Source organism: Bos grunniens, chromosome 9 (genome assembly GCF_055505025.1).
Source record: "Bos grunniens cultivar Pamir isolate PY7600 chromosome 9, Bosgru_T2T1.0, whole genome shotgun sequence".
Lineage (NCBI taxonomy): Eukaryota > Metazoa > Chordata > Mammalia > Artiodactyla > Bovidae > Bos > Bos grunniens.
This window is the reverse complement of record NC_141173.1, coordinates 14,093,664-14,108,568: the sequence shown is the minus strand read 5'-3', so window position 1 is coordinate 14,108,568 and position 14,905 is coordinate 14,093,664. Positions and strand designations below refer to the sequence as shown.

The following is a 14,905-nucleotide window of genomic DNA, read 5'->3' as shown; positions in this document are numbered from 1 at the left end:
CACCTGGCACTCACCTTAATTAGAATGTTTAAAAAGGTTTTATAAGGCTTAAAATCAGAGAAGAGTGTAACAACACGAAACTTCACTTCCTGCTTTGGTTTATACAGGGGCTTGTCTGTTTGAATGAAGACAGTCATTCTCTTGGTCTCAAATGATAAGCGCGTACTATTTGAGAATAAAATCTCATCCTGGGCACGTCCGGTGACACGGAGCTCATACATCTCATCGGCACTGTTCAGAGGTAGCTGGGGGGGAAAAAAAAAGACATCAGATGTACCAAGGTCTCATCGTTTTACCTCAAAAATGTTTTTAATTGTAAGTTAGCATTGAAGTTTTAAATATACAGTATTATCAAAAGTAATTGCAAGGTTGAAAAGTGTGCCACTCCTAGGCACAATTAAAAAATTTGTTTTCCCTCTTTTGACACCCTGGGGTTTGCTCTGTAGTTAAATCTCGAGGTTCCCGGATTGCAGGAGCCTCGCCCCACAGCCCTGTCAGCAGTCACCTTGTCACTTCCTATTCCAAGTACAAACTCTTCTGCACGTACAGTCACTGTGAGTCAGAACACCCTTCAGCATTCACTTCCAAGCCTTGCCCTGTCTGAGGCAGCCCAAAGGCACATTTGCACAAGACCGGTTTTCTTGCCATTCTCTCTCCAGGATCTCTTTCTTGTGCCAAGATGCACTCTCTTGACCAACCCTGTGCATCGTGTCACAGTCCTGGTAAGTCTGATGGCACCCATACTGTTACCGTTTCCGTCACCAGTGGAAATCCTACCTTCTAGCACTGACAGACCAGAAGCCACACTCAGCAACTTACACACGCTGTTTCGCTCCACCTCACAACAATCCTTCAGGGGGATGCTCTAACAAATGCCAGGTTACAAACCAGGAACCTGGGGGGCCTGAAAGAGTGAAAGAAGTTGCTCCAGGTCACTGGCTGAGATTCAGACCCGGGACGAGCTATATACTCTAACGAGAGCCTTCATGTGGTGGTTTTAAAATACGTCCACACTGCTATATTTAACATAGATACCCAAAAGGGACCTACTACTGTCCAGCACATGGAACGCTGCTCAGTGTTATGGGGCAGCCTGGCTGGGAGGGGAGTTTGGGGGAGAAATCCATTCACGTATCCAACATGTGCATGTATGGCGGAGTCCCTTTCCTGTTCATCTGAAACTATCACAAGGTTGTTAATCAGCTACAGCCCAACACAAAATAAAAAGTTTTTTTAAACAAAACACGTCCAAATATTTTTTGACCCTTCTCCTTGCAAAAGGGGGAGCCTCAATCTCCAGTGACCTGCTCCTCAGGAGTAGAATGAGGCTGCATCATTAACCAGATACCTTCTGCCTGGTTCTCTCTTTCTCGGATCTGAAGCTCTGGGGGAAGTCAGCTGCCATGCGATGAGGACACTCAAGAGGCCCGTGAGAGGCCATGTGGGGAGGGACAGAGGCCAACAGCCACAGCCCACCTGCCAGCCATGTGAACAGCAACCTTCCCGGGCACCCCCAGGCCCAGGGTCGCCTGCAGAGGTCAGCAGCTTGGGAAGCGCCGTCTCCTGAGACCCCACGTCAGACCTGCTCAGCTACACAGCCCCCAGCTTCCCGACCCACAGAAACTGTGTGAAGTAATAAAATTCTCTGACTGTTTTACACCAGCGTTTGGGGACCGTAGGTTACACAGCAGCAGATAACTAGCACACCTGACTTTTAGTTCGTCTTCATATTCCTAAACCCGAGATTCTGAAATGACATTCTGCCTCCTTTGGGAAAATAAGATTTGCCCACAGAGGGCTCTGAGGAGATTTTCCAGCAACAGCAGCCACCAAAAAGCCAGCAATACGGGTAAGAATATGAAAGAAACTTGATGAACCGCCGACACAACAGGGAGAAAAATACTGATGTTTGCAATTCACTCAGAAAAGCATTTTAAAAATAAGATGAATTCATGGATGGAGAAATGAGTAGATAGATTAACTATGTGATAAAGCAAGTACGGTAAAATGTTAACAGTAGATTCTAAGTGGTAGCTATAAGACTGTTCACTATGAAACTCTTTCAGGTTTTTTTGATATTTAATATTTTCATAATAAACTGTTAGGAGAAACAGTCATATCACCTTCAAATGACCTCTAGTACTGATTTTTGCTTTCCTGTAACAAACATTCACTGAGCACCTTAGAGCTTGGAATTCAACATGAACCAAAGATGTACACCCTAGAGGGCTGAGAACCTAACCTAGCACTTGCATCCTCCTATTCTATTCTCTCAAATGATGAGATTCTTTTACTGATGAGAATCAGTCCCCAGATTCTTTTAAACGGAGCGTTCAATTCTGTAAGCATGTACACAAGAGTACACATGAAAGTCGCTCAATCGTGTCCAACTCTTTGTGACCCCCTGGACTACACAGTCCATGGAATTCTCCAGGCCAGAATACTGGAGTGGGTAGCCTTTCCCTTCTCCAGGGGATCTTCCCAACCCAGGGATCAAACCCAGGTCTCCCGCATTGCAGGCGGTTTCTTTACCAGCTGAGCCACAAGGGAAGGTAAGCAGGAAAATATATATGCCAGGAACCACCATATCATTTGCTTGTATATGCCACAGATTTATAAACAGATCGTGATTTTAAAATACGGGATTAGATGGCATGTCTCTCCATGATTTGGGTATCATTTTTAGAGGCACAGAGGCCCCAGAACAGACAGTAGATTAAAGTAGTATTAGTCGCTCAGTCGTGTCCAACTCTTGGCTACCCCATGCACTATAGCTCACCACACTTCTCTGTCCATGGAATTCTCCAGGTAAAAATACTGGAATGGGTTGCCATTCCCTTCTCCAGGGCATCTTCCCAACCCAGAGATCGAACCCAGGTCTCTGCATTGCAGGCAGATTCTTTGCCATTTGAGCCACCAGGAAAGCTCCAGTAGATTAAAGACTTATACCAAATTACTGATGCAGAGGCCTGCAACTAAAGACTTATTAACCACAAAAAGTCAAAGAGTTAGAGAATTAGAAGTGACACAAAGGTGTCCAAGGACTTTTCCTGTCTCCTACTCCATCCTCCTTCAGGGAGTTGATACACAAGAGGAGACAGTACTGACTCTCTGCTCCTTTCAGTTACCCTAATTCTCTTTTTCAACCCTCCCCTGGTAGAAATCCCACCTCCTCATATGTAAAATTTGGGCGATTCAGGATCCTCAAAGTCTTGGGGATGATCCTAGGGCTGGAAAGTCAGAGATAACAATGTGGACTTGTCAGAGTGGACCTGGGATGTCCCCATGAATCGGGGGGCATCCCTGCACGGCGCAGGGTGTCACCGTGTCACCTGTCAGCACAGATCTTGGCCATCCACTGGTAACAGTGGAAGGACACAGTGAGAAGGAGACTGGAGGAAATACTGGGGATGTTAAGCAATCCTCATGAAAGAGTCTCCCTGTGCCGGACCCGCAGTCAGTTGTAACCTGCTTCCGATGGTGGTGAGGATCAAAGGTAGTAAACCTCCTGAATCTCTGCTGGTAAACTGCCTCCCACCTTCTCCCACAATTACTGAAAAGAGTTCCCTGAACTGGTAATAAAGGGGTTCCTTATCTCTTATACAAGAACCAATTATTTACCTACAGAGGTTTTGGATCCTATGTGTTCAGCTGAAGTCGCAGGGCTGGGAAAAGACGTGGTACCCAGAGACAGACACTGTCTGACAGCAAGACAACAGGCTGGGGGTGTTCACTCCCCGGGACTTAGATCAACAAGATATCAACCAGCACCTGAGCTGAGCACTGTTGATCCTCAGTCATGCTAAGTCTGTTCTGGGTATACGTAAGCACAAACCCTCCAGGTGGATGACAGCTCCCCACCCAGCGAGGGGAGCTCTCTAAATGACAGAGGGATGATCGGAAAAGTCCCTGATGGACAATAAACCCCAAAGTGACAACAGATTCCTGACTCTAACCTGGCCCATCTAAAACCATCTCACCTTCTCTGAAAGAGTAACTGTCTTAAGGAAACTGAGACGACACAAGAGTGTTCAATCCTACTTTATTTCACTAATAACTCCAGTTACCAAAAGTAATGGCAATTTCAATAACTTTCTAAATAAAATTGAGAAACTTAAGATGATAGTTTCTATTTTAAAATATATTAGTAATTAAACATTAAAAGCATTCTAATTTTATTAGGAGGTTGGGATTAACATATACATACTATTATATGTAAGATGGGGCTTCCCAAGTGGCTCAGTTGGTATAGAATCTGCCTGCAATGCCAGAGACCTGGGTTTGATCCCTGGGTTGGGAAGATGTGGAGAAGGAAATGGCAACCCACTCCAGTATTCATGCCTGGAGAATTCCATGGACAGATTCAGACACGACTGTGCAACTTTCACTTTCATATGTAAGAGAGATAATCAACAAGGACCTACTGTATAACACAGGGAACTATACTCAATATTCTGTAATAACTTATATGGGAAAAGATCCGAAAAAGAATAGATATATGTATATGCATACATGATTCACTTTGCTGTACACCTGAAACTAACACAACATTGTAAATCAACTATACTCCAATATAAAATTTTAAAAAATTTTAAGCATTTTAATTTTAAAAGCCACTCCCTCATTTTACGTTTTATTTACAAAGAGAATAACAGAAACTTTTTCCAGCATATTTTATACAAAAAACAACCTTTATGTTAAGCATAAATTGCTTTTTTTATTTACTTCTTATTGAAGGCTGACTTCACTATATCAGAAGCAGAAACAATGAGCCAGTCAGATATTAAAAACACATTTGTTTTAATACAGCCAAAATGTTCATATTTTATAGCAAAAATCCATGAGGACCTTAAAAACTAATTTTAAATATTATATTTGCAAACATCAGAATGCAAGTATGCTTTTAAAGATGGGTCTATTTTCATTGAAAACTCATAAAAATGCAGAACCTTCTATTTTTGCCAAGCATTATCAAATTTTCCCAGACACTTTATGACTAAGTCTTTAAAGTTCTGTTTTACTAAAAAAAGGATCTAGTCCTAAATATAAGCTCTAGTAAAGTTTTCAACAGGTAATTGCTATATCTATATACAACAGAAATAATGTTAAAGACAAATATGAGATACTGGGGTAAGTATTTCATATAGTTAAGACTTTAAAGAATAATAGTAGGGCTTCCCTGGTGGTCTGCTGCTGCTGCTGTTAAGTCGCTTCAGTCGAGCTCAACTCTGTGCGACCCCATAGACGGCAGCCTACCAGGCTCCCCCGTCCCTGAGATTCTCCAGGCAAGAACACTGGAGTGGGTTGCCATTTCCTTCTCCAATGCATGAAAGTGAAAAGTGAAAGGGAAATCACTCAGTCGCATCTGACTCTTAGCGACCCCATGGACTGCAGCCTACCAAGCTCCTCCGCCCATGGGATTTGCCAAGCAAGAGTACTGGAGTGGGGTGCCATTGCCCCTTCTCCGCCCTGGTGGTCTAGTGATTAAGAAACCACCTGCCAATGGGGGGGACACGGGTTCAATCCCTGGTCCAGGAAGATCCCACATGCCTGTGTGCAACTAAGCCTCTGTGCCACAGCTACTGAGCCTACACTCTAGAGCCTGTGCTCCCCAACAAGAGAAGCCACTGCAATGAGACGCCTGCAAACCCTGTCTAGAGAGCAGCCCTCGCTCACTGCAACGAGAGAAAGCCCACATGCAGCAACAAATACCCAGTGCTGCCAAAAATAAATTTTAAAAATTTCTTTAAAGAATAACAGGAGTGAAATTTGCAGCTAATGATAAATGGGATGAGTACAGTGTAGAGGAGGGTTACTGGAATCCCAGCCCAAGTGCTCTGGTCCCACCCACACGCCTACTCCTTCCAGCCTCACTACCCTCCAACCAGTGCAGCTGTGGACTTCTTTGAGGAAAGCAGTTACTATGCTTCAAGCTGTTCTTCCTGAACTTAAATCTCACCCTCTTCTGCTATCAGACAATTAAGTCACACAGGATTTATTTTAATCTTCTCATTGTAATATTCTTTCAACAGAGTTAGGGACACAGACATGGGGAGCCAGCACCTAAAGTCTGAGGTCATATTAACGCAGTCTAATATCTTATTGTCATTAAGTTTGGGGGTTTTCTTAACCCCACTCTGCCTACTTATGCCTTCATTTCCCCTGCCCCTACTTTCTATTATTACAGCAGTATATTTCTTAGTAAGGTAAGTACAAACGTAATAGGTAAGAAATACAATAGTTATGAGAGGAGTATGTCAAGGCTGTATATTGTCACACTGCTTATTTAACTTATATGCAGAGTACATGGTGTGAAATGCCAAGCTGGAATCAAGATTGTTGGGAGAAATATTGGCAATCTCAGATACGCAGATGAAACCACTCTAATGGCAGAAAGCAAACAGAAACTAAAGAGCCTCTTGATGAGGGTGAAAGAATAGAGTGAAAAAGCTGGCTTCAAACTCAACGATCAAAAAACTAAGTTCATGGTCCTATCACTTCGTGGCAAATAATGGGGGAAAAATGGAAACAGTGACAGATTTTGTTTCTAGGGGCTCCAAAATCACTGCAGCCATGATTTTAACAGTGACTGCAGCCATGAAATTAAAAGACACTTGCTCCTTGGAAGAAAAGCTATGACAAATCTAGAAAGTGTATTAAAAAGCAGAGACATCACACTGATGACAAAGATCTGTATAGACAAGGCTATGGTTTTTCCTGTAGTCACATACAGATGACTTGTACAGACAGTTGAACCATAAAAAAGGCTGAGCACTGAAGAATTGATGCTTTCAAACTGTGGTGCTGGAGATTCTAAGAGTCCCTTGAATTGCAAATAGATCAAACCAGTCAATCCTAAAAGAAATCAACCTGAATATTCACTGAAAGGATTGATGCTGAAGCTGAAGCTCCAATACTTTGGCCACCTGATGCAAAGAGTCGACTCACTGGAAAAGACCCTGACTCTGGGAAAAATTGAAGGCAAAAGAAGGGGGTGGCAGAGGATGAGACGATTAAATAGCAATACTGACTCAGTGGACATGAATTTAAGCAAACTCCAGAGACAGTGAAGGACAGGGAAGCCTGGCATGTTGCAGGCCATGGGGTGGCAAAGAGACAGATACAACTTAGAGACTGAATAAAATCAAGGCCTTTTTATAACGGATTGTTTGTGCTCAGTCACTCAGTTGTGTCTGACTCTGCAACTCCATGGACTGTAGCCCACCAGACACCTCTGTCCATGGAATTTTCCAGGCAAGAATATTGGAGCAGGCTGCCATTTCCTACTCCAGGGGGAAGAACTGTTTGGGAGCACTGTATTCTCTAAGAGTGTGAAAAGTGTGAAAGTGTTAGTCACTCAGGCATCCCAACTCTTTGTGATCCCACTGACTGTAGCCCTCCCCCCACACCCCAACAAGGCTCCTCTGTCCAAGGAATTCTCCAAACAAGAATACTGAAGTGGGTAGCCATTCCCTTCTCCAGGGGATCTTCCCAACCCAGGGATTGAACGGAGGTCTCCTGCATTGCAGGCAGATTCTTTATCAGTGACCCACCAGGGAAGCCCATTCACTAAGAACTCCCCCTCAAAATGAATGTGGTTTCTGAATGTGCTTAATAAGCAAACTTCAAGAGGTAATGGGGAACCTGGCTTATCGGGAGATGCTGACCCTACATAAGTGTGTAATGTGTCAAGGTCAAAGTCATTACTCATCTAGTCCCAGAAAAGTACACCAAATTGTCCTCTTGGTGGATGCTGTGTTTAACTATACATTAAATGTGTGAAGCTCCAAAAGAAAACAGTTATAAAGGACAGACTTCCAAATCAAAGCTATGAGAAGCAGGACTAGTTAAGCAACATTGAATAACCAGGTTTCTTTTTTTAAAAAATATAAATTTATTTATTTTAACTGGAGATTAATTACTTCACAGTATTGTATTGGTTTTGCTACACATCAACATGAATCCGCTAACTCTTCCCACTTCTACAGCAGATGCCACAGCATGTTTACATCTCATTTCACCTCCAAGGTAGCCTCTATGAAACAGACTACACTTTTATCCCCTTCTCCAGGGCTGGGACCACGGTGAGGTGAGCCAGGCACTTGCCTCAAGTGTAAAATTTAAGAGTGTGCCAAAAAACTCAATAATCAAGTAACTCAATAGCAAAAAAACTCAATAATAAATAGCAAAAGCAATACAGAATTATGACACACAAAATATCAAACTTTTAATCCAAGATAGGATCAGTATCAATTACTGATTTTTGTTTGTTTGTTTTGCCTCAAGCAACAATTCTGTTCAGCGAGGCACTGCCCTTTTCTAGGACAAAGAAACTGGGAGGGAGCAATAATGACACACCCAAGACTGTTGTGCTCATTAGGGCAGAAGCAGGACCAAACCCACCCAGGTCCCTGTGCAAATAGTCCAGGCCAGCTCCCCTCAGGAAGTTCTCTATTTGACAAAAGGAAAATCTCTACGATGAGTCTGAAGAGGCTAATAACCCATCTCCCTGGAGTAATATTATCCTTAAATAATCTGAAGGTGGAACTGAACTCCAGCCAAACTCACAAGGCACGCAAATCAGTATGAAAGTCAACAAAATCGGAAATTCATTTCACTGACATGATGTATAATTATGAAACCAAAGTTTTAAAATAAATACTTACTGATGGAAGAATAAGTGTCTTGAAAGAGCCTAAAAAGGAAAACAGGGAAGAAAACAGTCATAATTTGAATATGATGATATAACATAAAACTCATTAAGACTCTCCTAATATTCTTTCAAATATACAGGGTATCATAAACTTACTAAATCACAAATTTATTTAGCCAAGCCAAAACAACTTTATTAAAGCCCAGAACCCCTGAGAGATTATACATATCCTTGTGCCAAAGAGTTAAAAGGCTATCAGTGGGTGAACCTCTTCCCAAAACCTAGGTTCTGCTTCTCTTTTCCACGTTCATTTTTGGTGTCAGTGTTGCTGCTGCTCCTCTTGCTGTTTTACGGTTAAAAATATTTGAGGGACACTTCATACAGTGTACAGAAAGAAGCTGAGGTTCATTTCTAATGAACATTTCTCATACACTCATGACAGACAGAAAAAAGGAAGGCATTAGTCACATCAGGGTTGAGCTGGGACTCCTAACTGACCCATTAGTATTAAAACGATGCAGACTTTTTTCATGTAAGTTACTAAACAAAGACTGCTAATTTAACTCATGCCAACTTCTCATCAAATCTATTTACTGCTAGGGAAAAATGTTCCAAGTTAAAAATAAAACAGTACTTATTCAAAGTTCCCATTTAAGTGACATGAATTTATAGGTGATAACAGGCCCTCAGTTTCTTCATTCATTTAAGAAACACTTATTAAGGGTAACCCAGTAAATAAGACAGACACAGCCCCTCTCCTCCTGGAGGCCACGGGCATCTACCCCGTGGGAACAGACAGGCATAGCATGCAACGGGGGTCAGGCCGGTGGCTTCTGCAATCAGACCACTAGTCCTACCCTTGACATGTTACCTAATTCTCCAGGTTCAACCACAGAGCTTCCCTGCTAGTCCAGTGGCCGAATTAGCCTTACAACACAGGGAATGCGGGATCAGTCCCTGGTCGGGAGCTAAGGCCCCACATGCTGCAGGGAAAGCCACCATGCTGCAACTAGGACCCAATGCAGCCAAAGTTTAAAAATAAATACTTTTTAAAAAAATCTTTGAAATCAAAGAGCTAAATAAATGGAGAGACGCTCAGTGTTCATAAATAGAACAACTCAATTATCAACACATCAGTTCTCCCCAACTCGATCTTTAGAGTCAACGCAGTCCTAATCAAAATCCCAGCAAGGGAGTTTATGGATATCAACAACCTGACTCTAAAGTTTACATGGAAAAGCAAAAGACGCAGGCTAGCTAACCGTACTGAAGAATAAAGGTGGAGGAATAATGCTGCCTGACTTCAAGACTTACTATAAAGCTACAGTAATCAAGACCATGTGATACTAGCAAAAGGATAGACAGATCAATGGAACAGAGTTGAGAGCCTAGAAATAGACTCCATGAGAACAGTCAACCAATTTTTTTTTATTACTTGTTACTGGAGCATAGTTGCTCTACAATGTGTTCGTTTCTGCTGTATGGCAAAGCAAACCAGTTAAACCTATACATATATCTACTCTTTTTTAGATTTCCTTCCCATTTAAGCCACCATAAAGCGCTGAGTATGGAGGAAGGCAACCCACTCCAGTATCCTTGCCTGGAGAATCCCACGGACAGAGGTGTCTGGTGGGCTACATTCCACAGGATGGCAAAGAGTCGAGCACAACTGAATGGATTTAGCACGCACACACAGCACTGAGTAGAGCTTCCTGTGCTACCCAGTAGGTTCTCATTAGTTACTATTTCATACACAGCAGTGTACATATGTCAGTCCCAATTTCCCAATTCATATCATTCCCCCTCCCCTGAGTAACCATAAGTTTGTTCACTATATCTGTGACTCTATTTCTGCTTTGCAAATAAGTTCATCTGTACCATTTTTCTAGATTCCACCTATAGGCAGTTTTAGGTGACAACTGTTTTTCTCTTTCTGACTTACTTCACTCTGTATGACACTCTCCAGATCCATCCACATCTCTGCAATGGCACTAGTTCATTCCTTTTTACAGTCTGATAATATTCTATTGTACATCTGTACCGCATCTTTATCCATTCCTCTGCTGATGGACACTTAGGCTGCTTCCATGTCCTGGCTATTGTAAATAGTGCTGCAATGAACTTCAGGGTGCATGTATCTTTCTGAGCTATGGTTTTCTCTGGATATATGCTCAGGAGTGGGATTGCCTGGATCAGACGGTAGCTCTATTTTTAGGTTTTTGAGGAACCTCCATGCTGTTCTCCATAGTGGCGGTAACCAACTGACATCCCCACCAACAGTGTAGGAGGGTTCCCCTTTCAGTACACCCTCTCTAGCGTTTACTGTTTGTAGATTTTTGATGATGGCCATTCTGACTGGTGTAAAGTGACACCTCATTGTAATTTTGACTTGCATTTCTCTAATAATTAATGATGTTGAATATATTTTCATCTGTTTGTGGGCCATTTGAATGTCCTCTTTGGAGAAATGTCTATTTAGATTTTCTGCCCATTTGTTGATTGGGTTGTTTGGTTTTTTTTTTTTTGATATTGAGCTGCATGAGCTGTTTGTATATCTTAAAGATTAATCCCTTGTCAGTTGGTTTATTTTAAAATATTTTCTCCAATTCTGAGGGTTGTCTTTTCTTTAGTTTATTCTTTCCTTTGCTATGCAAAAGCTTTTAAATTTAATTAGGTCCCATTTGTTTATTTTTGCTTCTAATTTCATTACTCTAGGTAGTCAACTTATCTTTGACAGAAAAAAAAAGGATTTTAGGGCAGTAAAAATACTCTGTATGATATTATAATGATGGACAAATTGTCATTATACATTCAACAAAACCCATAGAATTTACAACACCAAGACTGAATCTTAATGTAAACACGTAAACTATGAAGTTTGGGAGATTATGAAATAACAACACAGGATCATCCTTGGTAAGAAAAAAATGTACCATTCTCATGAGCAATACTGATAATAGGGAAAGCTAGGCATGCATGATGTCAGGAATAATATCGGAAATCTGCAAAAATAATTTTTCAATTATGTGAATGTTCAGATTGAATATGATGATGATAATGGCCAGATAACTGGAACATTCAAATAAATAATGGAGTATAACCTACAGAATAAAATAAGAGCTTATGAATTTATGCTGGTATATAATTTAAATGAGGGAGAAGAAAAAGTTACTTTTTTTTTTTTTTACTATTTTTAATTAATTTTATTGAAGGATAGTTGACTTACAATGTTAATTTCTCCTGTAGAGCAAAGAGATTCTGTTATACATATACATTCTGAAAAAGTTATTCTTTACCATAGAATTCCAATTAATAAATGTAAAAGGAATCATGGAATTAGAAAATTTCACAATTATGATAATAACTAAGACAAATTACCAATTTTGTGTGTATATGTAGAAGGACTAAGGCTCGTGAGAAATAATAAACTATGGTTGTTTGAAGCTCCTAAGTGTTGAGTGGTTCATTCACAGCAATAGATAACTGGAACACATTTGAAATAAAAAAAGATTCTCTAGCAATTTTAAGTATTAGTATCCTTATTTTACAAATGAGAACCTGAATCACAGAGACCTTAGTGAGTTCCCCAGAGTCACATAAAAAAGAAGTAACAGAGCCGAGATTCTAAGCCACTGCCTCCGCTTCTACCAGCAGTTGTACTTTCGTTCTTGTACTCTACCCACCTTTGATTACATAAAAGCTGCACATCCTGGGTAGCCTCTTTGTGTATGCTCCTTACTCCCTCACGCAGACAGGTTCAAAATCACAGTCTCTTGGACTCCCTGCTCCCCTCGACTCTACATTAATCATCACTGGGAACCCAGACACTCTTCCATGAAGTTTCTCCCTGCCCTTAGAGGAGCCGCAGTGGTGGAGCTCATTAAACAATTTGTGTAATACAAAAACCTTCTGAAAAGGAGATACCAACTGGACAATTTCTCAGCTCTTTTTATCCCTTCTTCACACTACACAGTCTTGATACATTTGAAGTTAACTTCAAGATCAGAAAAACTCACCTTCAAAGGAAACAACCACAGGTGTCTAAGGTTGGGTTCCCTGGGAAGCTAATTCTGAGATGGTGATGAAAAAGCAGGCATGCGCCTGGGACCAGCCCTGGAGAAGAGGGGGTTGTGGAGGCAGGACTGGGGAGGAGGAGGGAAGGAGCTGCAACGCAGGCTCCAGATACACCCATCGGGAGCCCTCAGAAGCCAGTCCGACCCCTGAGAGCTGTCCTGAGTAGGGTTGGCGGGGAAGCTGGGCCTCCCCCAAGGAGGGTGCAGGGCAAATCTCCCTAGTGGGTGCAGTCCCCGAGGAGTCAGCTCAGAAGGCAGTGGGCTGCAACATCCCCCAGCGACTTCAGAGAATAAGTCTTCATCCCTGATGCGCTAGTTCTGGGAGGGAGGCCACGGCACCCCACCACAGTGTCCCACAGTGGAATAAAATCAAAAATGTTAAACTGCAAGGAGCTCTTCTCCCAACAAGCCAGCATGAGTGATGATAGAGGGTCACTGATTTTTCACATCTTTAAGATAAACCATCAGGGTTGCCTGTTTTGTCAGCCCCATGACTGGAGGAAACAATGTGCTTCCTTTCTGCCAAGAGAGTTACCTCCCATCACTGGCAAACTCACAAAGACTAAAGGCTGTGTGTGTGCGTGTGTGTGCGTGTGCGTTGGGGGCAGGGGACGGAGAGCAATTTATTTTTATCTACATGACACTGAGCAAGGAGAAAATAAAAAAGCAGCTTCGAGGCTACAATCCAAATAAATCCAGTAGGTTGATTAATAGGAGGTCAAGCATTGCAGCAATTCAAAGCCAGCTACCCAGATTTGAAGTGCAGGAAATCCCATTCATAGAAATTTTTCTTAATTTTTTAAATTTATTTATTTTTTAATTGAAGATAATTGCTTTACAGAATTTTGTTTCCTGTCAAACATCAATATAAATCAGCCACAGGTATACATGTGCCCCCTGCCTCTTGAACCTCCCTTCCCATCCCACCCCTCTAGGTTGATACAGAGCCCCTGTTTGAGTTCCCTGAGTCACACAGCAAATTTTAATGCAGCTCTTCATAGAGTCCAAGTTTCGAGGGATTTTCTCATCAGAGAGAAACTGGAAGAAGGGGTGGACTGCAAGCCCAGGTCCCACTGCTCTGACAGGTGACCATGTCCACCATAGACTCAAGAAACACACAGCTGCCCTCAAAAGCTGGGGTGCAGGAGAGAGGTCTGCCTACCCCTAAATATTGCTGGATTCAGGAAGTGGCTTGAAGAATGTGCAAAGAGATCCAACTTAAAGCCCTCTCACTTGTTCCATGTGTCCTTATTAAAAGGTCGACTTGAAGTACTTGACATTTTTTTTTAACTTGCTGTCTTCCCTCTAAATTTACAAGGGCAGCTTGGAATCTCCCAGGCACTGGGTAAGTCTTATTTGAAAGTCCTAACATTCTAGCAATAATTTATAGCAGCAAAATATAAAATTCGGAGCAGTGTGGTAGGAGTGCCAATGAGAAATAGTCATCTCTTTCTCTGGAGCTTCTAGGTTGAAGATGAAATAGATGGTATCTGCAAATTGTTGTAAGCAATTTTTTCTCCTTTTTGCTGGGGCCTTTTGCTGAGACTCAGACACAGGAAATAGTAACCACCTCCCAAAAAGCTGCATGTCATTCTTAATCACTGACTAAACATACATTATGTTCTGTGAAGCCCTTCTCAATGTTATTGCAGATAACTCTGTAAAACTCAGATCATTTTTGTGTTACTACCACAGAAAGTCGATCTTAACATCCTCCAGTGCTTTGGCCTTCCCAGAGCCACCAAAACCACTCAAAAGAAACCTTGTTTTAAAGCTTCACACTTGGCACAGGCCTGAGAGCTGGCCGTCATTTGATTTACAAATAGAGTCAAAGCTATTTTTAAATCGTGTAATAAGCATACTCAAAAACTAACCTTTCCTTAACTTTTTAAACACACTCCATTATGCCATAGGCTGCCTCTTCTGACATCTGTGCTCACCAAACAGCTCTGCAGAAAATCGCTGAAGGAAAGAAGAATGTGTAATTGGAAATCCAACCGGGTCCAGAAATATTCTCTATAGGAAAAAAAGGGTTTTCTACCATGTATGTGCCTGACTTAGTGTTTACTGGTAAATTACTTTTGACAGCTCTCTGCTGTTCAGTAATATACAATAAAGAACTTAAGGAAATCACCTTTTCAGCTAAAAAATTTGATCTCTTTACCAAATTAAATATTCT

At 41.7% G+C, this 14,905-nt stretch overlaps 1 protein-coding gene across 1 annotated transcript in view; it reads right to left on the bottom strand.

Moving 5' to 3' along the window:
• CD109 (CD109 molecule) overlaps window positions 1-14,905 on the bottom strand; it is a 138,893-nt gene that overhangs the window by 107,999 nt on the left and 15,989 nt on the right. The window contains exons 3-4 of the mRNA XM_086316820.1: window positions 8,667-8,695; window positions 15-245 (exon numbers count right to left, since the gene is read on the bottom strand). Coding sequence (XP_086172946.1) covers window positions 15-245; window positions 8,667-8,695 — 260 coding nt within the window. The remainder of the gene's footprint in view (window positions 1-14; window positions 246-8,666; window positions 8,696-14,905) is intronic.